The sequence below is a fragment of the Oncorhynchus mykiss genome, chromosome 13, assembly GCF_013265735.2.
Source record: "Oncorhynchus mykiss isolate Arlee chromosome 13, USDA_OmykA_1.1, whole genome shotgun sequence".
NCBI lineage: Eukaryota > Metazoa > Chordata > Actinopteri > Salmoniformes > Salmonidae > Oncorhynchus > Oncorhynchus mykiss.
In genome coordinates, this window is record NC_048577.1 from 64641332 (window position 1) to 64663360 (window position 22029).

The 22029-nt window shown below is 40.3% G+C and overlaps 2 protein-coding genes and 1 pseudogene across 5 annotated transcripts; 1 reads left to right on the forward strand and 2 right to left on the reverse strand.

Annotated features, from left to right (window-relative positions):
• Positions 1-22029, forward strand: part of LOC110514160 — a 209545-nt pseudogene that overhangs the window by 134993 nt on the left and 52523 nt on the right.
• LOC110510722 (zinc finger protein 239) lies at positions 546-20710 on the reverse strand. 4 transcript variants are annotated; one of them, XM_036941945.1, is made up of 3 exons: positions 20424-20710; positions 3262-3451; positions 546-2139 (listed from the first exon to the last, which is right to left on the reverse strand). In XM_036941945.1, exons 1-3 carry the CDS (start codon positions 20430-20432, stop codon positions 1214-1216), a joined length of 1125 nt encoding a protein of 374 aa, XP_036797840.1. In that variant the 5' UTR covers positions 20433-20710; the 3' UTR covers positions 546-1213. The 4 variants fall into 4 exon arrangements, with proteins under 4 accessions (XP_036797840.1, XP_021447644.2, XP_021447643.2 ...); XM_021591969.2 differs by lacking the exon at positions 20424-20710 and adding an exon at positions 7232-8055 and having other exon boundaries at positions 3274-3451; XM_021591968.2 differs by lacking the exon at positions 20424-20710 and adding an exon at positions 7232-8055.
• LOC110511879 (zinc finger protein OZF-like) lies at positions 12047-14156 on the reverse strand. Its single transcript, XM_036941941.1, has 2 exons — positions 13952-14156; positions 12047-13559 (listed from the first exon to the last, which is right to left on the reverse strand). The coding sequence occupies exons 1-2, from the start codon at positions 14154-14156 to the stop codon at positions 12409-12411; spliced, it is 1356 nt and encodes a 451-aa protein (XP_036797836.1). The 3' UTR covers positions 12047-12408.

The following is a 22029-nucleotide window of genomic DNA, read 5'->3' on the forward strand; positions in this document are numbered from 1 at the left end:
TAAAGCAATGACAGGCAATTCTGATATGCATCCTAGATTTAAAAGTTCACATTTCTGTCAATCTGAACATTCTGAAGATGTGTCTGATGGACAGCTATGAATCTAATATTCCCAATGATATATGATTAAAGGGTAAACATGAGTAATAACCTGATGTACTGTATGCTGACGTTGTCATAGGGGTTTTACCCAATGGGCAAACTGAAAGGGATGGAGGGATGAATAGAAATAGTGATAAACACACAGAAAGGTACCATTGCTGCAATGATAGAACACATTCAACTGGAGGGACATTTACCTTAAAAATAATCACTGAGACATTTTCACCCCGACCGAGCACCCTGGCTCATTGACTATAAGGCCTACAGATTCATTCAGTAAAAATAAAAGATAATTGTGTGTGATTGTGATTGTGCAGTTGTGTACATTTCAATAACTCCTTTCTTTTAATTTTAGATGTGTGTATTTTTGTGTATTGTTAGATATAACTGCAATGTTGGAGCTAGGAACACAAGCATTCATACATCTGCAATAACATTGCTAAATATGTGTATGTGACCAATAACATCTGCTAAATATGTGCATGTGACCAATACAACTTGATGATGAAACTGTGTATTTGTGTGTGAGTACAGGTGCATAGGTTTGTGTGTGTGGGTTTGTAATTGGTGGAGGGTGGTATGTGTATAGTATACACATTAGTGAAGTAACACATTAAACATTGGTTTAGGTGTTATTACATGATCGGTTGAAGTTATTACATTTTTCATATAAAGTTGTTACCTGATACCGTAACTTACTACATTAAATAGAAAAGTTATTACTATAACAATTTAACATTGTATCATATTAACCAACAAGATGTTACATTTACCGGTTTTATTACATTATAAATCTAAAAGTTATTACATTAACCGTTGTCACAAGACACAGTACACATAGATCTTACCTTGACCTCATGAATATTATTATTCAATGCGTCATTGATTAGTTTTAGGAGTACGTAAACACACACGTTGACTATGACATTCTATCATAACATTTATCCATTCAAATCCCAATGTGCGATATTACAGACACAGGGGAGACCTGATCCGAGATCAGAGTTGCATATTATGCTCCAGAGGTTACCATGGTGATCAGACTAAGTCAACTGTCTAAGAATAGGAGATGGATATGACTGTTCACTAGATGTTTTCTATTGATCCTTTATTTAGTGATCTGGATCCAGTGTCAGATAGGAGGGAGAAGAAATATGGCACATTTCTGCTTTCTGGTGTTTTTTCATTGGCCCTAAATGAGCAAAGCTCTTTCCACATAGACAGACATAAGGTTTCTCTCCGGTGTGTGTTCGTTGGTGTGTATTTAGGGTCCATGATAGACTGAAACTCTTCCCACACTGATCACAGCTATAAGGTTTCTCTCCAGTGTGTGTTCGCTGGTGTCTATTCAGGTGTTCTGATAGCGCAAAGCTCTTCCCACACTGATCACAGCTATAAGGTTTCTCTCCAGTGTGTGTTCGCTGGTGTCTATTCAGGTGTCCTGATAGAGCAAAGCTCTTCCCACATAGACAGACATAAGGCTTCTCTCCAGTGTGTGTTACCAGGTGTGTAGTCAGCTCTCCTGACCGAGCAAAGCTCTTCCCACACTGATTACAGCTATAAGGCTTCTCTCCAGTGTGTACACGCTGGTGTATGGTTAGAATTCCCGTGTTAGCAAAGCTTTTACCACAATGAAGGCAGGGGTAAGGCTTCTCCCCTGTATGCATTCTCAGATGAGATTTGAACGTGTTAGAAGCAGCAAAACTCTTCCCACACTGTGAGCATATGTAAGGTTTCTCTCCTGTATGAATTCTCAGATGAGATTTGAAGGCGTTAGAAGCAGCAAAACTCTTCCCACACTGAGAGCAGCAGTACGGTTTCTCTCCGGTGTGACTCCGTTGGTGCATTATGAAACCACTCCTGCTAGTGAAACTCTTCCCACAGTCAGAGCAGCAGTGGTGAGGTTTCTTCCCTGTACATCTGTGCTTTTTGAGGTGTTCTGATCGGGAGAGACTCTTCTCTACCTTGTCACAAACATGTTGTTGAGGCTCCCCAAATAAGTCCCTACCATTGAGAGAGCGATAGTTTAGGGTGTCCCCTGCAAAACAAAGACATTGAATGAATAGTTTTTGGAAATATGGGTCCATAAACATCACCTTCGATATACACTCAGTAGCCAGTTTATTAGGTACACTACCCTGTTCATGAAAATAGACCACTCCTACAGACAGGGTCACGTGCCCGTGGCTTGCTATATAAAGCAGGCAGACAGGCATTCAGTTACTGTTTGATTGAACATTAGAATTGTCAAAACAAGTGACGTAAGCGACCTGAGTGTCGATGCCAAGTGAGCTGGATCCAGTATCTCAGAAACGTCCGACCTCCTGGACTTTTCACGCACGACAGGGTTTAGGGTTTACCAAGAATGGTGCGACAAACAAAAAACATCCCGTCAGAGGTAGTCCTGTGGGGGAAAACAGCTTGTTGACGAGAGAGGTCGAAGGAGAATGGCAAGAATTGTGCAAACAGAAAAATAAAGGCGCAGTACAACCGTGGTGTGCAGTGTGGCATCTTGGAACGCACAACTCGTCGATCCTCGTCACTGATGAGCTGTTTAAGCAGACGACTACACTGTTCCACTACTATCAGCTAAAAACAAGAAGAAGCTACTCCAGTAAGAACGCAATCACCAACACTGGACAATTAAGGAGTGTAAAAACATTACCTGGTCCGACGAATCCCAGTTCCTGTTGCATCATGCTGATAAGAGTCAGGACTGGGTGTAAGCAGGATGAGTTCATGGCACAGCCGGTTGTCAACGGTACAGGATGTTGGTGATGGTGTGGGGAATGTTTTTCCTGGCACAAGTTAGGTCCCTTGATACCAATTCAGCAACATTTTAACGCCACAGTGCTGACCAAACCCAATAGAGTATCTTTGGGATGAGATGGAACAGACTGTTGGCAGCACGAATGTGCCACCGTCCAATCTGCAGCAACTGCGTGATTCCATTGCGTCAGCATGGACCAACATCACCGGGGAATGTTTCCGACACCTTGTAGAATCCATACCCTGAAGAATTCAGGATGTTCTGGAGGAAAAGGGGGGTCCGATCAGGTAATAGATAGGTGTACCTAATAAACTGGCCAATGAGTATATATTGTTTATCAATCAATTAACAGAAGTTGCAGAAGCAGATTGCAGTCTAATCCACGCACACCATTGTTCTTACTTGGTGAAATGAAGTCTTCCTCCTCGTGCCCCCCTCTCAAAGTTCCACTCTGCCCTGGTGTTTTCCTGCAGTCGACCAGCCGCACAGACACCCTCTTCAGATCCAGCAGTAAGGCGCTACCAGGAGAGTTGCGACCAGGGGACTCCGGCAGGCTGGAGGGGGACGGGCTAGCTCTGTCCTGGTGACCACAGGAAGAATTGTACATAGAATATCATTAGACCAAACATTTGATTAGTTTAGTCTAAATCTCTGATTGGTGCATCGTTATATCTCCTTTCTCTTTTAGTGTGTAATTGTTCACTACTTTCCACAAATGTACAGATGTTTTCAAACGGAAGTGGTTTATATATATATTTTTTTACTCTTAGTACAAATGCCAAAACTGATAACACTTGTAATGCCCCATTTTATGTTCAGAACCTTGATTGAGTATTCATTGGAGTTGAACACATCTTTCACCCCTGAGTTAGTCTTGGTTAACCCAGAACTAAAGTCTCACGTAAATGGTCAGCCGCTCTAGTCAGTTCTGGGTTCATACACGTTAGGAGAGATTAGGAGATGTTAGAACGAGGAGCGGAACCGGAATGAGGAGCTCCCCAGTCTCTCTCAAGAATGTCCCCTCCCCTTCCGAAATGTGAAAGATGGTAACACCTGCTAAATCATGGTTTGTTCAAATAACCAGTGATGAAAAACCTAAACACCAGAACTACTGCTGCTAGTTATCCCACTTGGAGCATGTTGAGAAAAATGTCAGTCTCATAGTTTCAGTATCCTTATACAGTACATTCATAGACGAAACCATCAGATATAGGGGTATTGTGGCATGTAGTAGAAACCTACAGTAAAAAGGTATTGTGTAGCCTGGTGAAATTTCTGCTCCATGTAACATTGCTTAAGATCCACTTTTCTATGTGACTTGTTACTGTAACAGCATCCACATCTAAAATTGTTGGTTTACAGCGTATCAACAACATTCAGATAATGAGTGGATTATACCACCAAAGTGGTTTTTTAGATTGTTTTAAACTGAAGATGAACTAGACACTATATAATTTTGGTTTCGTAGCTCAGATTTAAGCAGTTTGATTAAATTATTGTTAAATGTCTTAACAAACAACAGGAAGATATTTTCAAAAGTAATCAACTGAAAATGGCCTAAGAGTTTTGAAACATATTTTTGTGCTTAGAGTTGTGAAAATGTACCACATACTTGTGAAAATTGCACCAAAGACAATTGGCAGAGTCATGTGCTAGGGGGGAGTTTCCACCATATGTTTTATACCAGCCATTTCCCTTCAAATCAGTGAAGGAAAGTGAACAAGTGCACAGTTAGGGAGGAAGGAAAGATAAGTAGGGATTCCTTAACATATTATGTAGGTAGAAGTGGAGCTAGCGTGAGGGCCATGTAGGACTGTTCCTGCAGATACAAAGAAACCATTATTTAACACTATAAAATATTACGTAACTCTATAAAACATGTAACACTATAAAGACTTATTTAACACTAATTATTATGTTACACTATAAAACATTGCAAAAGTGAATTGGTCTAGGTGGTTGTTGCTTATTTTATAAAGCAAAGTACCCTACAGCTGTGTGTCACTACACCTCCTTGAGGGTACACCTGGGACTGGTAGCTGCACTGCTGGTTGGCTGCTGGTGGGGGAAGGACCAGGGAATTTATAAAGTAAGTTATTTATTAACTTTAATAGTTTAAATAAGTTAACACACTGCCGGGACTTGAGGTAGGCCTACACTAGAAGAATCCAACAATGACGCACGTTGTCATTTTAAATAATCTAACATATCTTTAGGCAGGAATTAAGAAAATAAAAGAACAGAATAGCATATTCTAAGTTTAAAGGTAGACTCAGAGATATGACATGTACAAAGTAAACAGCATGGTGGGTCAATTTTCCGCAATAACCAAGAGCTAAACTTCTCCAATGTTTTTTTATTTTATTTTATTTTACTAGGCAAGTCAGTTAAGAAAACATTCTTATTTTGAATGACGGCCTAGGAACAGTGGGTTAACTGCCTGTTCAGGGGCAGAACCACAGATTTGTACCTTGTCAGCTCGGGGATTCGAACTTGCAACCTTTCGGTTACTAGTCCAACGCTCTAACCACTAGGCTACCCTGCCGCCCCCAAAAATGATACTGAACAAATACATAACGCCATTTCAAATATTTTAGTACACATGAGGAAATGGGTCAGTTGAAATAACTTAATTAGGCCCTAATCTATGGATCCCACATGACTGAGAATCCAGACATGCATATGTTGGTTACAGCTACCTTAAAAAAAAGGTCTTCACAATGGGCCTAAAGATCTCATCGCTGTATTTTTGTGCATTCAAATTGACAATCGATTAAATGCAATGGTGTTTGTTGTCCGTAGTTTATGCCTGCCCATACCATAACCCCACCGCCACCATGGGGCACTCTGTTCACAATGTTGACATCAGCACGCCGCTCACCCGTAAAACATGGTCTGCAATTGTCAGGCCTGGTTGGAGGTACTGCCAAATTCTCTAAAACAACGTTAGCGGCGGCATATGGTAGAAATTAACAGTACATTTTCTGCCAACAGCGCTGCTCGACATTCTTGCAGTCAGCATGCCAATTACACGCTCACTCAAAACTAGGAGACATCTGTGGCATTGTTTTGTGTGACAAAATAGCACATTTTAGAGTGGCCTTTTATAACAACTTCTTGATATGCCACACCTGTCAAGTGGATGGATTATCTTGTAAAGGAGAAAGGCTCACTAACCGAGATGTAAACACATTTCTGCAACAAAAAAATAGAGAAATAAGCTTTTTGTGGGATCTTTTGTTTCAGCTCATGAAACACGGGACCAACACTTTACATGTTGCATTTATATTTTTGTTCAGTGTTTATGAAAGCAAGACCATCATGATTCATTGACCGGGCGTTTTTTTTCTTGTAGAAATGTGGAGCCTGCCTGTATTTCCTTAAACCTTTCGAGCAATACATGTCATTCAGAAGAAAAACAAATATTTCATAACATATTTTCTTGCCCTCATTAGCGCCTCACCACTAGAACGGCAGTGCAAATATCCAACACGTGGGCTAGTCCACCATTCAGATCAGAGTTGGAGAAATAATCAAGCCGGTCAAATGGCAGTTGTTCGTTTGGCACTGTTGATCTACACAGATGTGGATTAAAACGTCAGGAAGACGAGAGAAGGAGCATAATAGAATCTATTCTGGATGTTCGGAACTGGTGAGTTTGTCCTGATGTTAGCAGGCAAGCATTTGCTCACTGCAGTGGACAACATGCAGTTTCCATTTGTATTGTTTTCTCAGCTACAGTTTGACTTGTGTCCTGTCTGACAGTGAAATATGGCTAGATCTTACCGTAGCTTGGACTACAGAGTAGCTAGCTAGTGTTGTAAAAGCCAAATTGCATTGCAAGGTAGTATCGTGACAAATGAAGTTTGTTGTTGGTTTTGAAATTATATAGTTAGCCATCTATGTTTTATGGAAATATTTAGGGCTGGCATTTGGAAGTGAATTAGCTATCGTTAGATGCCTTCTGTGTTCAAGTCAGCTGTTGTTGTATGACTCTAGCAAGCTAATGGCTGAAGTTATTTGTGTAACAAATCTTCCGTAAACAAATATAGCTAGATACATTTTACATTTTACAGATACATTACTGGTTTTATATATTATTTTATTTATTTTATATACATCACTGGTGTAGTCTGATTAATTATTTCTCCATGGTTCTGACTTAACCTGCTAACCATTGCTTGTATCATCAATACGTGTGCGATTGACTAGTGGGCTACTTTGCTGAAATAACCACCCTGGTTTCTTTTGTCTAGACGTTCAAGTGGAACGCATAGATGTGGAATATCAAAGGAAACGAGACCTAGACGTTGTATACACCACAGTAAGGACACTGTTCATAACTGTCAACCAAACTTACCCGATCCATCTTGGAAGCGATTCTTTCTTCAAATAAAAAAACATGAAAGTAAAGGTGTAAGATAGAGTTACGTTCCTTATCAAAGCGTTCAGATAAAGAACAGTTAGACCAGCGCAAACGTCCTTTTAAATATCAAAACTGGATTTAAGTTGTCAAACAAACGTCTCATTGAGACTAATTTTTACATCAGAACGATCCCGTGGAATTTTATTTGGTTTGAAAACTCGATAGACGGTAACAAAGTACTTCCTGTTGATGCTTTTCAGCTTCTTCTGTGGTGTTTAAGAGGTGCCGCCACCTACTGTACATAGTCATCAACACTTTTCTTCAAGCGGGTGATGCGGTTCAGGGAGTATAATTTATTGCTAGAAAATAACTGTTTGTATTCCCTCATATATAGTATGTTAAATCAATGACAAATGTAGACGATTTTTGGTATAATCAGTATGTAATTAATCTATTTAAACTGTAAATTATTAGATGCATCACTTGGTCAATGATAGTAAATGCATTTTGTCCACGTGTGGTCTTATTGTTGGCAAATACAATAAAAATCACAAATCCTAAGGTATTTATATAAACAACTAAAATAGCTTGCAGCCTCTGACTGGCTGTGGTTTGCTGGAAGGTGGCAGGCTGAATATGAGATTAGAGAAATTCCTTGTTATTGTCTTTCAAACGGCAAGATGGCTTTCTATGGTTTATTTATTATGGATCCCCATTACTTCCTGCCAAGGCAGCAGCTACTCTTCCTGGGGTAAAGCAACATTAAGGCAGTTATATACAATTTAAAATATTACATGACAATTCATACCACTTTTCACAACACATTGTGTTCCCTCAGGCCACTTCTCTACTATCACATATCTATAATGCAAAATCAATGTGTACGTGTGTGTAGAGTGCGTGTTTAATGTGTATGTGCGTCTGTGCCTGTGTGTCTCTTCACAGTCCATGCTGTTCCATAAGGTTTATTTGTATCTGTTTTTTTAATCTGATTCTACTGCTTGTATCAGTTACCTGATGTGGAATAGAGTTCCATGTAGCCAATGCTCTATGTAGTACTGTGCCACTCCAATAAGCTGTTCTGGACTTGGGGACTGTGAAGAGACCTTTGGTGGCATGTGTAGTGGGTTATGTGGTACATTCAGCTTGTCAAAACTTCTTACAAAACAAGTAGTGATGAAGACAATCTCTCCTCCACTTTGAGCCATGAGAGATTGACATGCATATTAATGTTAGCTCTCCATGTACATCTAAGGGCCAGCCATGCTGCCCTGTTCTGAGCCAATTTAAATTTTCCGAGGTCCCTACTAAACAGCAGTCCAGGTGTGACAGAACTAGAGCCTGTAGGACCTGCCACTATGATGTGATTTTCAATTGCATTTGATGTCAAACACTTATCATCAAGACAGTATCATGCTTTTAAAACTCACTTCACTGTGAAAATACATTTGAAGAAAGAAATTCAACAGCAGGTTGTTTCAAAGCAGGTTGTTTCAAAGCCTAACACAACAAAATGGACAGCCTTTAAGGTGATGATTATTTCAAAACATCTATATGCATAATATGCCCCCCCCCCCCCCCACACAAAAAAAAACGGTATAAAATTATGATTGTGCCTTTATACAATACTTAGCCTACCACATATTACACACGGCAGAAAAACGTGAAAATGTTAAAAATAAACATTTAAGATCTCTTGTGTGTTTGAGTGTGAATTGTATTATTATGCATACTAGATGAACTGATTACCTTTTGCTACATTCCTCCATCTGTGAGGAAATGTATAGACCTAGGCGATGCGGTTGGTTCATTGATAGTGGAGGGCGGCTTACAGTTAGCCTACAATTATAGTGAATTTGTTTTTAGTAGGGACTTTTTTCTATTCATATTTTTCTTTAATAGGATGACACATTGTATTTACTTTGCCACCATGGCCTTTTTGCCTTTACCTCCCTTATCTCACCTCATTTGCTCACATCGTATATAGACTTGTTTCTACTGTATTATTGACTGTATGTTTGTTTTACTCCATGTGTAACTCTGTGTCGTTGCATGTGTCGAACTGCTTTGCTTTATCTTGGCCAGGTCGCAATTGTAAATGAGAACTTGTTCTCAACTAGCCTACCTGGTTAAATAAAGGTGTTCTCAACTAGCCTACCTGGTTAAATAAAGGTGTTCTCAACTAGCCTACCTGGTTAAATAAAGGTGTTCTCAACTAGCCTACCTGGTTAAATAAAGGTGAAATAAATAAATAAAATAAAAATTCCCTTTAGCTATACAGAATATCTCAGTCCCATATGTTTCCATCTCCTCCTCTCTCTTTATTCCTTTCCTGAGCGCCTTCGTCCTTCTTGATGTTCCCCAACAGATTTCACTTGTTTTCCCAAATGAAGCATTGGGTAGCTACAGGAACAGGGTTGGAGAGCCCATGGCATACAGTGTTTGGGGGGGGAATAACTCCTGTTGCGCAGAGAGCACATGCTCATCAAACAGTGGTTGATGTGTGGAGTGAAATAAGTGTTTTTATATGTATTTCTCAGCTGCTCATATTAGCCACATGCTCTGCAAAAAAATAAAAAGTAGCCTACCTGGTCGGTGTGCTGCCACCATTTGCTATTCAAGTGCGTAAGGATGACATGTCTGTTTCCCCTGTTCCTGTTCATTTGATAATGGGCCATTCTAAATCAGAACCAATTTTACACATTAGTAAAGAAAATATTAAATTGAGAATAGTCTGATGGGTGAAAATCTGACCACTTGATGTAAGACCAGCTGTGCAGCCTGAGGCAAGGAACAGAGCACAAGCTTCTTTTTTTTTTGTAACTTCCCAAAATCATCAATAGGCTACAATCGCATCATGCAGCCCATATAGAATGTCTTTGAAATCATAACATAAGGTTTATCATTTACAACTAAAGTTGCCAAATAACTCTAAAAGTAGTGTATAGGACCTTTTTTCAAATGATCACTTTTACATTCAACAAAGCCACTTCATATTCGCTCTGGAATGGGAAAAATATCCTATTTTATTCAGCCAAGATCAATTGTATTCTTCTTACTATGAAAATCATTTAATATAAAATAACGACATGGGCCTTATAAGCCTCTTTTGTCAGCTAAATGAACAAGCCTAAAGCCTTTGCAGGAAGCATACCAGCCTGCATCCCACTGCTGGCTGGCTTCTGAAGCTAAGCAGGATTGGTCCTGGATGGGAGACCAGATGGTGCTGGAAGTGGTGTTGGAAGGCCAGTTAGGAGGCACTCTTTCCTCTGGTTAAAAAAAATATCCCAATGCCCCAGAGCAGTGATTTGGGACATTGGCCTGTATAGGGTGCTGTCTTTCGGACTGGATGTTAAACGGGTGTCCTGACTATCTGGTCACGAAAATATCCCATGGCACGTATTGTAAGAGTAGAGGTGTTAACCCTGGTTTCCTGGCTAAATTCCCAATCTGGACCTCATATCATCACAGTCACCTAATCATCCCCGGCTTCCAAATGGCTCATTCATACCCCCTCCTCTGCCCTGTAACTATTCCCCAGACCGTTGCTGTAAATGAGAATATGTTCTCAGTCAATTTACCTGGTAAATAAGGGTTAAATAAACTATGGAATGGAGCATAACCAGATAATATACAGCAGGCCAACTCATATTCGTTTCTTCTGAAATACATTTTCTTCATATCATAATATTTTGTTAGTCCTGACTAAAATAAATAATGGATTTTTTGTGATGGTGTATATTAAATAGATTTTAGACTTTTTTAATGTAGATGTTTCAAAGGTGTGAATCAGCAGCTTGTATGTGTGGAGACCTGGAATGCTAAACATGCTCGTGTTAATGGTTAATAACTGTGAGACTGGCAGTCTGCATAACAATAACCGACTGACAAAATGTCACAGCCCTAAGTGGGACAACATTCCACAGGCCACAACGAACAGCCTGATCAACTCTATGCAAAGGAGATGTGTCATGCTGCATGAGGCAAATGCGGGTCACACCAGATGCTGACTGTTTTTCTCATCCACTCCCCTAGGTTTTTTAAAGGTATCTGTGACCAACAGATGTATATCTGTATTCTCAGTCATGTGAAATCCATATATTAGAGCCTAATGAATTTATTTAAATTACTGATTTATTTACATGAACTGTAACTCAGTAAAATCTTTGAAATTGTTGCGTTTTATATTTTTGTTCAGAGCAGATGATCAGGACAGTGTAGAGTACTATTTGCCCGAATAAGTGAGGTATTGCAATGAGCTATATGACTGTACTTCTGATTCTAATTCTCAAGAGGAAAGTTAAAACCCTCAGCCACAAGGTCACTGAGACGGACCAACAGGGGATCGTCTGAAAAGAACTGACATGCAGGGATGGAATTGAAGGATTTTGGTCACTGGCCAGCAGACAGCAATTTCTACTAACCCGGGGCACATTTGGGACCTGTGGCATTCGTTGTTGGTAAAGGCAAAATTTCACTGCTGTGTCCGGCTAGTTTGGCACCTTTTCTACTAGCCCAATCTGAAAAGTACTAGCCTTGGGATAGCTTAATTTCCATCCCCGCTGACGTGTCTAACTGATTTCACAGGTCATTTGAACAATCGCGTACAACTGAAGCACTCTGGAACAAAACCGTTTGTTTAGTTTGTATTGGAAAAACATCGAGTCCACAAGTCCTTTGTGAGCTAGTTAGCCAACTAGTTAATGTTAGCGCACTGTTTGTGTAATCACACTTTTCCAAGTGGTGACATGTTAGCTAGCCCACCAAGGCAGGGATATTTAGCTAATGTTTAGCTAGCTATGTTAGTTAACATTAGCTCAACATTCGTGTAGTCAAATTTACGTGGTGACGTGCTAGCTAACTAACTACTGTTGCCCTGGTGCTGGGCTAAAGTTAGCAAGTCTGACTACACGAACGGCGAGTTAACGTTATCTAGCTGGCTAGCTCACAAAGGACTTGTCAATCATGAAATGTCAGTCATTATGCTGTCCTATGATGGTTTTCTTTTTACCTGTAAGGAAGGTAACGTGCGTTACACACAACTAACGTTAGTCAGTGGCTTTCTAGCTAACGTACATTTTTAGAAGCCCCTAGCTAGCCAACCACTGATCACACACCCAACATGGCTTGTTGGCAGCTATCAACAGGGCTTACCTGTACTGCATATCTATCTAATGTTTCTCTGCAGTGTGTGTTCGGTGGTGTCTAATCATGTTGTAAGCTACAGCAAAGCTTTTACCACATTGATCACAGCTATAAGGCTTCTCCCCAGTGTGTGTTCGCTGGTGTGTATTCAGGGTGGAAGCTACAGCAAAGCTTTTCCCACACTGATCACAGCTATAAGGCTTCTCTCCAGTGTGTTTTCGATAGTGTCTAATCAGGGTGGAAGCTACAGCAAAGCCCTTTCCACACTGATAACAGCAATAAGGCTTCTCTCCAGTGTGTGTTCTCTGGTGTATAGTTCGTTTATCTGATAGAGCAAAGCTCTTCCCACACTGATCACAGCTATAAGGTTTCTCTCCAGTGTGTGTTCGCTTGTGTCTATTCAGGGTGGAAGCTCGAGCAAAGTTCATCCCACACTGACCACAGCTATAAGGCTTCACTCCAGTGTGTGTTAGCTTGTGTGTTGTCAGGTTGCCAGACTGATTGAAGCTTTTCCCACACTGACCACAGCTATAAGGCTTCTCTCCAGTGTGTATACGCTGGTGTATAGTTAGGGCTTTTGATAGAGCAAAGCTCTTCCCACACTGATCACAACTATAAGGCTTCTCTCCTGTGTGTGTTCGCAGGTGTCTAGTCAGCTCTCTTGACTGAGCAAATCTCTTTCCACACCGATCACAGTTATAAGGTTTCTCTCCAGTATGTGTTCGCTGGTGTGAATTTAAGGTCCCAGATTGACTGAAGCTCTTTCCACACTGATCACAGCTATAAGGCTTCTCTCCTGTGTGTGTTCGCAGGTGTATGTTTAAGGCTCCCAAATAAGAAAATCTTTTCCCACAATCAAGGCATGGGTAAGGCCTCTCCCCTTTATGAATTCTCAGATGAGATTTGAAGGTGTTAGAAGCAGCGAAACACTTCCCACACTGTGAGCAGCAGTACGGTTTCACTACGGTGTGAATAATGAAGCCACTCTGGCTTGTAAAACTCTTCCCACAGTCAGAGAAGCAGTGGTGAGGTTTCTTTCCTATACGTCTCTGCTGGTGTTTCTTGAGACGTTCTGATCTGGAGAGACTCTTCTCTGTCTTGTCAGCAACATGATATGGTTGAAGCGCCCCAGATGATAAGCCCCTCCCACTGTGAGAACGGCGGTTAGGGGTGTCCCCTGTGAAACAAAAACATTGAATAACTAGGTTTTGGAAATATGGATCGATAAACAAATACTATAACAATTTAAAATAATGTTTTTTAGCCAACGCTCTTATCCAGAGTGACTTACAGGACCAATTAGGGTTAAGTACCTTACTCAAGGGCAGACAGATTTTCCACCTAGTCGCCTCAGAGATCCAAACCGGCAAGCTTTCAATTTGTGGCCCAATGCTCTAAACCAAGACTACCTGCCTCTCTTATCATCAATACACTCAGTGGCCAGTTTATTAGGTATACCACCCTCCGTTCACAAAATTCAATCGACAATAAACTAGCAACTGAGTGTTTTACTGTTTATAAATCAATTGAGCAGATTGTAGTCTAATCCACACACCCCATTGTTCTTACTTGATGAAATCAAATCTCCCTCCTCGTGTCCTTCTCTCACAGTTCCACTCTGCCCTGCTGTTTTCCTGCAGTCGACCAGCCACACAGACACCCTCTTCAGACCCAGCAGTAAGGCTCTACCGGGAGAGTTGTATCCAGTGGACTCCGGCAGGGTGGAGGGGAACGGACTAGCTCTGTCCTGGTGACCACAGGAAGAATTGTACATAGAATATCATTAGACCAAACATTTGATTACTTTAGTCTAAATCTCTGATTGATTGGTGCATCCTTATAACTCCGTTCTCCTGAAGTGTGTTCACTACTTTACACAAATGTCTAGTATTTTTTTTAAATCACTTTGGCAAATTTTTCAAATGGAACTTCTTATGTTAAGAGCCTTTGATTGAGCATTCATTGGCGTTGAACAAATTAGCCGCTCAATTTAGTTCATACGTGTTAGGAGAGCTTAAGAGTTTATGGAAAGAGGAGCTCCACCATCTTAAGATACAGGGCGAATGTCCCCTCCCCTTCCAAAATGTGAAAGATTGTAACACCTGCTAAATCACTATGCACCATAGGTATATTTCACTGGTCATCCCCAAAGCCAACACCTACTTTGGCTGCCTTTCCTTCCAGTTCTCTGCTGCCAATGACTGGAACAAATAGCAAAAATCACTGAAGTTGGAGACTTACATTTACCTCACTAACTTTAAGCGTCAGCTGTCAGAGAAGCTTACCGATCGCTGCAGCTCTACACAGCCCATCTGTAAATGGCCCATCCAACCAACTACCTACCTCATCCCCATATTTGTTTTTATTTTTCTGCTCTTTTGCACACCAGTATTTCTACTTGCACATCCTCATCTGCACATATCACTCCAGTATAAATTGCTAAATTGTAATTACTTCACCACTATTGCCCTATTTATTGCCTTACCTCCTTACTTCATTTGCACATACTGTGTACAGATTTTTCTATTGTGTTATTGACTTTGTTTATCCCATGTGTAACTGTGTTGTTGTTGTCACACTGCTTTGCTTGATCTTCCAACATAAATTAAAAGAATGTCAATTTATACAATTCTCAAACTGTACTTAAACTTGACACTATACAATTTGTTTAGTAGTTAAGTTTTGAGCAATTTGATTAAATTATAGTTAAATGTATTGTTTACAAATTACTGGAAAATATTTTTTCATGTAATTAATTGTAAATGGCCTTTGGAAACATGTGTTTAGAACTGTGAAAATGTACCACATACTTCAAAAATGCAAGAAAGTGATGGAAAAAAAACTTAACGGCATTGGATTGGTAGAAGCATGGGCTAGTGGGTGTTCACACCATATGTTTTATACAAATAATTTCCTTTCAAAATCAGTGAAGTGAGCAAGTGACGACGTTGGAAGGAAAGATAATTAGGAATTCCTTAACATGGTATCTAGCCTACCAAAATACATGATGTAACACAATAAAACATGATGTAACACTATAGAACCTTATGTAACACTTACAAATATTATTTAAACGCCTATGCAGAAATGTCTCCACCATTTCCTGGTTGCTAAAATTGCTAAGAAGTGCACTGTAGAGATTTGTTGTACCACCTAAACCGCTGTGAAATATATTTTCCATAACCCAAAATATTGTATTTTCAGATGTTTGTAGCTGGTGCACAAAAACGAAAGTAAGACTGAAAAACAAAATAAAAATGGGAAGCATAGAAATAACACACACAGAACAGATTTACTGATTCTTAGACTTGCTTTCAATGTGAATGACAGATCTATAACTGACATTGCTATGTGAATTCTCCCAAAAACAAACATATTGCAGCTTTAACACTTTCAAACATGATTTAACACTAAGACATAGCAACATTGATATACAGTGCCTTTAGAAAGTATTCACACCCCAGGACTTTCCACATTTTGTTGCGTTACAGCCTGAATTAAAAATTGATACAATTGAGATTTGTCGTCCCTGGCCTACACACAATACCCCATAATGTCAAAGGGGAGTTATGTTTTTCCATTTAATTTGTAATTTTTTACAAATGAACATATAGAACATTTGTGGGCATAACTGAAAAAGCATGTGCGAGCAAGGAGGCCTACAAACCTGACTCAGTTACACCAGCTCTGTCAAGAGGAATGGGCCAATATTCCACCAACTTATTGTGGGAAGCTTGTGGAAGGGCGACCTGAAATGTTTGACCCAAGTTAAATTATTTAAAGGAAATGCTATGAAATACTAATTGAGTGTATATAAACTTCTGACCCACTGGGAATGTGATGAAAAAAAAAAAAAAAAAAGCTGAAATAAATCCTTCTCTCTACTATTACTATAAGGTGTATGTAAACTTCTGACTTCAACGGTAGCCTCGCTACTGTTATTTTACTGCTGCTCTTTAATTATGTTATTTTTATTTTTTACTAAACATCTATTTTTCTTAAAAAACTGTACTGTTGGTTAAGGGCGTGTAAGTAAGGTTGTTGTATTCGGCGCATGGGACAAATACAATTTGATTCGATTTCAAGAAGACAACTAGCTTGATTGAGCCAAAGAGCAGGTGTTCTTAATCAAATCAAATTTGATTGGTCACATACACATATTTAGCAGATGTTATTGCAGATCTAGCGAAATGCTTGTGGTCCTACTCCAACAGTGCAGTAGTGTCCAACAACTCATAACAAGACACACAAATCTAAAATAATGAATGGAATTAAGAAATGTATAGCATATCTGGACAAGCAATGTCAGTGGCATTGATTGAAATACAGTAGTATACAGTACATATGAAATTAGTAAAACAGTATGTCAACATTGTTAAAGTGACCAAGTGATTCCATGACTATGTACATTGGGCAGCAGCATCTAAGGTGCAGGGTTGAGTAACGGTGGTAGCCAGCTAGGGATGGCTATTTAACAGACTGATGGCCTTGAGATAGATGCTGTTTTTCAATCTCTCGGTCCCAGCTTTGATGCACCTGTACTGACCTCGCCTTCTGGATGATAGCGGAGTGAATGGGCCGTGGCTCGGGTGGTTGATGTCCTTGTGGTGATGCAACCCAACAGGATACTCTCAATGGTGCATCTGTAAAAGTTTGTGACGGTCTTAAGGGCCAAGCAGAATCTATGCAGCCTCCTGAGGTTGAGGAGGCGCTGTTGCACCTTCTTCACCACGCTGTCTGTGTGGGTGGACCACTTCAGATTGTCAGTGATGTGTACACAAAGGAACTTGAAGCTTTTCACCTTCTTCACTGTGCTCCCTCTGCTGTCTCCTGAAGTCCACGATCAGCTCCTTTGTTTTATTGAGGGAGGGGTTATTTTCCTGACACCACTCCGCCCGGGGCCTCACCTCCTCCCTGTAGGCTGTCTCATCTTTGTTGGTAATCAGACCTACTACTGTTGTTGTCGTCTGCATACTTGATGATTGAGTTGGAGGCGTTCGTGGCCACGCAGTCATGGGTGAACAGGGAGTACAGGAGGGGGCTGAGCACGCAACCTTATTGGGCCCCAGTGTTGAGGATCAGCATAGTGGAGGTGTTGTTTCCTACCTTCACCACCTGGGGGCAGCCCATCAGGAAGTCCAGGGTCCCGTTGCACAGGTCAGGGTTCAGACCTAGGGCCCTGAGCTTAATGAGTTTGGAGGGTACTATGGTGTAGAAGGTTGATCTATAGTCAATGAACAGCATTCTTACATAGGTATTCCTCTCATCATATATGCATAGTCACTTTAACCGTATCTATATGTACATACGACCTCAATCAGCCTGACTAACCGGTGTCTGTATGTAGCCTCGCTACTGTTAATTTTCACTGTCTTTTTACTGTTGTTTTGTTTCCTTACTTACCTATTGTTCACCTTGTACCTTTTTTGCACTTTTGGTTAGAGCCTGTAAGTAGGCATTTCATTGTATGGTCTACACCTGTTGTATTCGGCGCACGTGACAGATAAACTTTGATTTGATTTGTCCAAATGGGATAGGGCATTGTCATGGCGATTACATCGTCTGCGGATCTGTTGGGGCGGTAAGCAAATTGAAGTGGGTCTAGGGTGTCAGGTAAGGTGGAGGTGATATGATCTTAACTAGCCTCAAAGCACTTCATGATGACAGAAGTGTAATGTTTTGTATACTCAGTGAAATTGTCCATTCTCACAAAAAGTTTATTTCTTTCAAATTGTGTGCACAAATTTGTTTACATCCCTGTTTGTGAGCATTTCTCCTTTGCCAAGAATGATGCATCCACCTGACAGGTGTGGCATATCAAAAAGCTGATTAAACAGGATGACCATTACACAGTTGCGCCTTCTGCTAGAGACAATAAAAAGCCACCCTAAAATGTGCCGTTTTTCCACACAAAACAATGTGCCACAGATGTCTCAAGTTGAGGGAGAGTCCAGATGGAGCTGTAAATACAATCAAGCCTGTCTAATGGCAGAGTTGATCAGCACAGATATGGATCACAATGTCAAGAAGACAGGAGAAGGAGCATACTGGAATGTTTTCTGGATGTTTGAAACCGAGGAGTTTGTTCTGATACTAGCCAGCATACATTTGCTCACTGCACATGTTTAAATGTCCATTTGTTTTCTCAGCTACAGTTTGAGTTGTCTTGTCTTGACAGTGAAATATGGCTAGCTCTTACCGTAGCTTCGACTATAGGCTAGCTCTTACCGTAGCTTCGACTATAGGCTAGCTCTTACCGTAGCTTCGACTATAGGCTAGCTCTTACCGTAGCTTCGACTATAGGCTAGCTCTTACCGTAGCTTCGACTATAGGCTAGCTCTTACCGTAGCTTCGACTATAGGCTAGCTCTTACCGTAGCTTCGACTATAGGCTAGCTCTTACCGTAGCTTCGACTATAGAGTGTGTTGGAAAAGCCTACTTGTATTGCAAGGTAGCAACGTGACAACCGACGTAGTTAGCTAGCTATGTTTTGGAAATATTTAGGACTGACGTTTGGAAGTGAACTAACGTTAGCTACCTTGTGTTAGTCAGCTGTTGTCTGGCTAGAGCTAGCTAATGGTTGAAGTTGTGTAACAGACTTTACTTAAACAAATATAGCTAGCTACCTTAGCCTGTTCATTAGCTAGCTAGCATTCAACTGACTGGTGTTAGCTAGCTACAGAGGCTAGCTGCTGGACTTTGGACAAGCAAGCTAACTTTAGCTAATAGCAGCTGTGATGTTGTAGAACAGTTGCTGACCCGTTTAGATAACTCTTGAGAAACGGCTAAAAATATGTCAGAAATGCTACAAAAAGGAGCTCATTGTTGGTTCCTAATGGACAGAAATATGCATGTGAGAGCAATAAGTCATCAAATCTGTTGCACTTACAAATTGACTCAATCCAGACATTTAAATCAAATGGTCACTTTATGGTAGCTCTTTGCTCGTTTTCATTTGACTTACATAATTTGAGCTAGGTGGGAGTAAACTCTGACAACTCAATTGCTAAGGACCCTGTTAGAAGTTAAGAATATGTTACTCCGTAACGGCTGGACAGCTCCTGAGAGGTGGGGAGTGTTGTCAAGTTGATTTGCGAGATTCCAACGAGATTGGCTTCATAATGGCTTAGATATGATGGTAGGGAAATGTTAATTTGACATTGAGCTTCAACCAATGCATACTCAGCGCGACTACAACATAATGGAATAGAACTATAAAGTATGAAAATGTTGCAAAAGTGAGATGTAACATGCATGATTGGTGTGGCCTCTCAATGGCCAATACATATCATCAGCAATACAGAGTTTATATACATCACTGGTGTGGCCTCTCAATGGCCAATACATATCATCAGCAATACAGAGTTTATATTCATCACTGGTGTAGCCTCTCAATGGCCAATACATAGCATCAGCAATACAGAGTTTATATACATCACTGGTGTGGCCTCTCAATGGCCAATACATATCATCAGCAATACAGAGTTTATATTCATCACTGGTGTGGCCTCTCAATGGCCAATACATATCATCAGCAATACAGAGTTTATATTCATCACTGGTATAGCCTCTCAATGGCCAATACATAGCATCAGCAATACAGAGTTTATATACATCACTGGTGTGGCCTCTCAATGGCCAATACATATCATCAGCAATACAGAGTTTATATTCATCACTGGTGTGGCCTCTCAATGGTCAATACATATCATCAGCAATACAGAGTTTATATTCATCACTGGTGTAGCCTCTCAATGGCCAATACATATCATCAGCAATACAGAGTTTATATTCATCACTGGTGTAGTCTATGCTTAATTATTTATTTTCGCTTCTGACTTGACCTGCTGGTTGCGCATTGCTTGTATCATCAATATGTGTGCGATTGACTAGTGGGCTACTTTGCTGAAATAACCACCCTGGTTTATTTTGTCTAGACGTTCAAGTGGAACGCATAGATGTGGAAGGTCAAAGGAAACGAGACCTAGACGTTGTATACACCACAGTAGGGAAACTGTTGATAACAGTCAACCAAACTTACCCGATCCATCTTGGAAGCGATTCTTTCTTCAAATAAAAAACCATGAAAGTAAATGTGTTCGCTAGAGTTACTTTCTTTGTCACGGCGTTCAGATAAAGAACAGTTAGACCAGCGCAATCAGACGTCCTTTTACATATCAAAACTGGATTTAAATGGAGACAAATTTTACATCAGAACGATCCTGTGGAATTTATTTTAATTTGAAAACGAGAGAGGACGGTAACAAAGAACTTCCTGTTGATGCTTTTCGGCTTCTGCTGAGGTGTTTACGAGGTGCCGCCACCTACCGCACATAGTCATCAACACTTCAAGTGCCTGAAGCGGGTTAGGGAGTGTCATTTATTGCTAGAAAATAACGGTATTCCCTCAAATATATAGTGTTAACTTAATGGCAAAAATGTAGGCTATTTTTGAATAGTGGAGGCAGCGCCAATTTTCTTTGACTTGCGGTAACTCTAAATCAATAGTTGTTAAGTAGTCCGAAAACATCGGAAACATTCACTTGCTTGACCATTCTGAAGGTCATGTAACTGTTACATGCAACATTAACCGGACATATGTTGCATTCCGGTTTTATGATGTAACAAAGGTCTGGTTGAATGTATTCTGCCACTGTCTTCTTGTCTCAGCTGAGTCAAGGCATATGAACTAACAGGTTATAACAACGCAATTATCACCACATGTAAAATGGCTATTTTTCTGGCTTTCTTCCCTGGAAATTTTTACCAACACACCACTACTGCAAGTTGTAGCTTTGCCCTCATTATTTCTCCATGGTTCTCACTTTACCTGCTCGTTGCGCATTGTCTTGTATCAATCTGTGTGCTTTAGGCTAGTAGGCTACTTTGATGAAGGACAAAATATCCCACGTGTTTATTACCACCATTATTTATTTTGTCCAGCTGTTCAAATGGAACGAATGGATATGGAAGATCAAAGATAACTAGACATGTTATACACCACAGTAGGAATACTGTTAATACGTCACAATTTACCCGATCTATTGTTGACGCTATTAAATCTTCAGCGTTTCTTAGTGACAGTAAATCTGTAGCTAGCCTACACTACAGTTACTTTCGTTGTTACAGCGTTCAGATAAAGAACAGCTAGACCAGAGCCCCCACCTACCATCAACCAATCATATTTATGTGGAACTATACAGAGCTATAGAGCTTGTCGTCCTTGTTAAAAAAAAAGCTTGTAGTCCTATATCCCGGAAATGAGTTACCTATGACTCGTTGGTAAAATTAAATGGGAGAAAGAATAGGGTTTTTGGAATAAATGCAGAAAATAAGTCTTAGGTTTTGTTCTATCTCCTGTGAGATAGTATCAGTCAGTTAATGACCTTAAAGAATTACAATTACAATATTTATTACATAAATCCTTCAAAGTTACATTAGCTGATGAAGACTCTCATAGAACAAAACGTATCCCACAGACCTTTATATTTGGCATATATCCAAAAACGTCACTCCCCCCAAAATGGCTTCGGATCATGGCAACATTTGTGCCTATAAAAAGATACCATTACCATTTCATGCTTTAGAGCCCCACAGTGGACGTGTCATAACACCCATAAAACATGGTGGTCAAACAGGGAAATGGT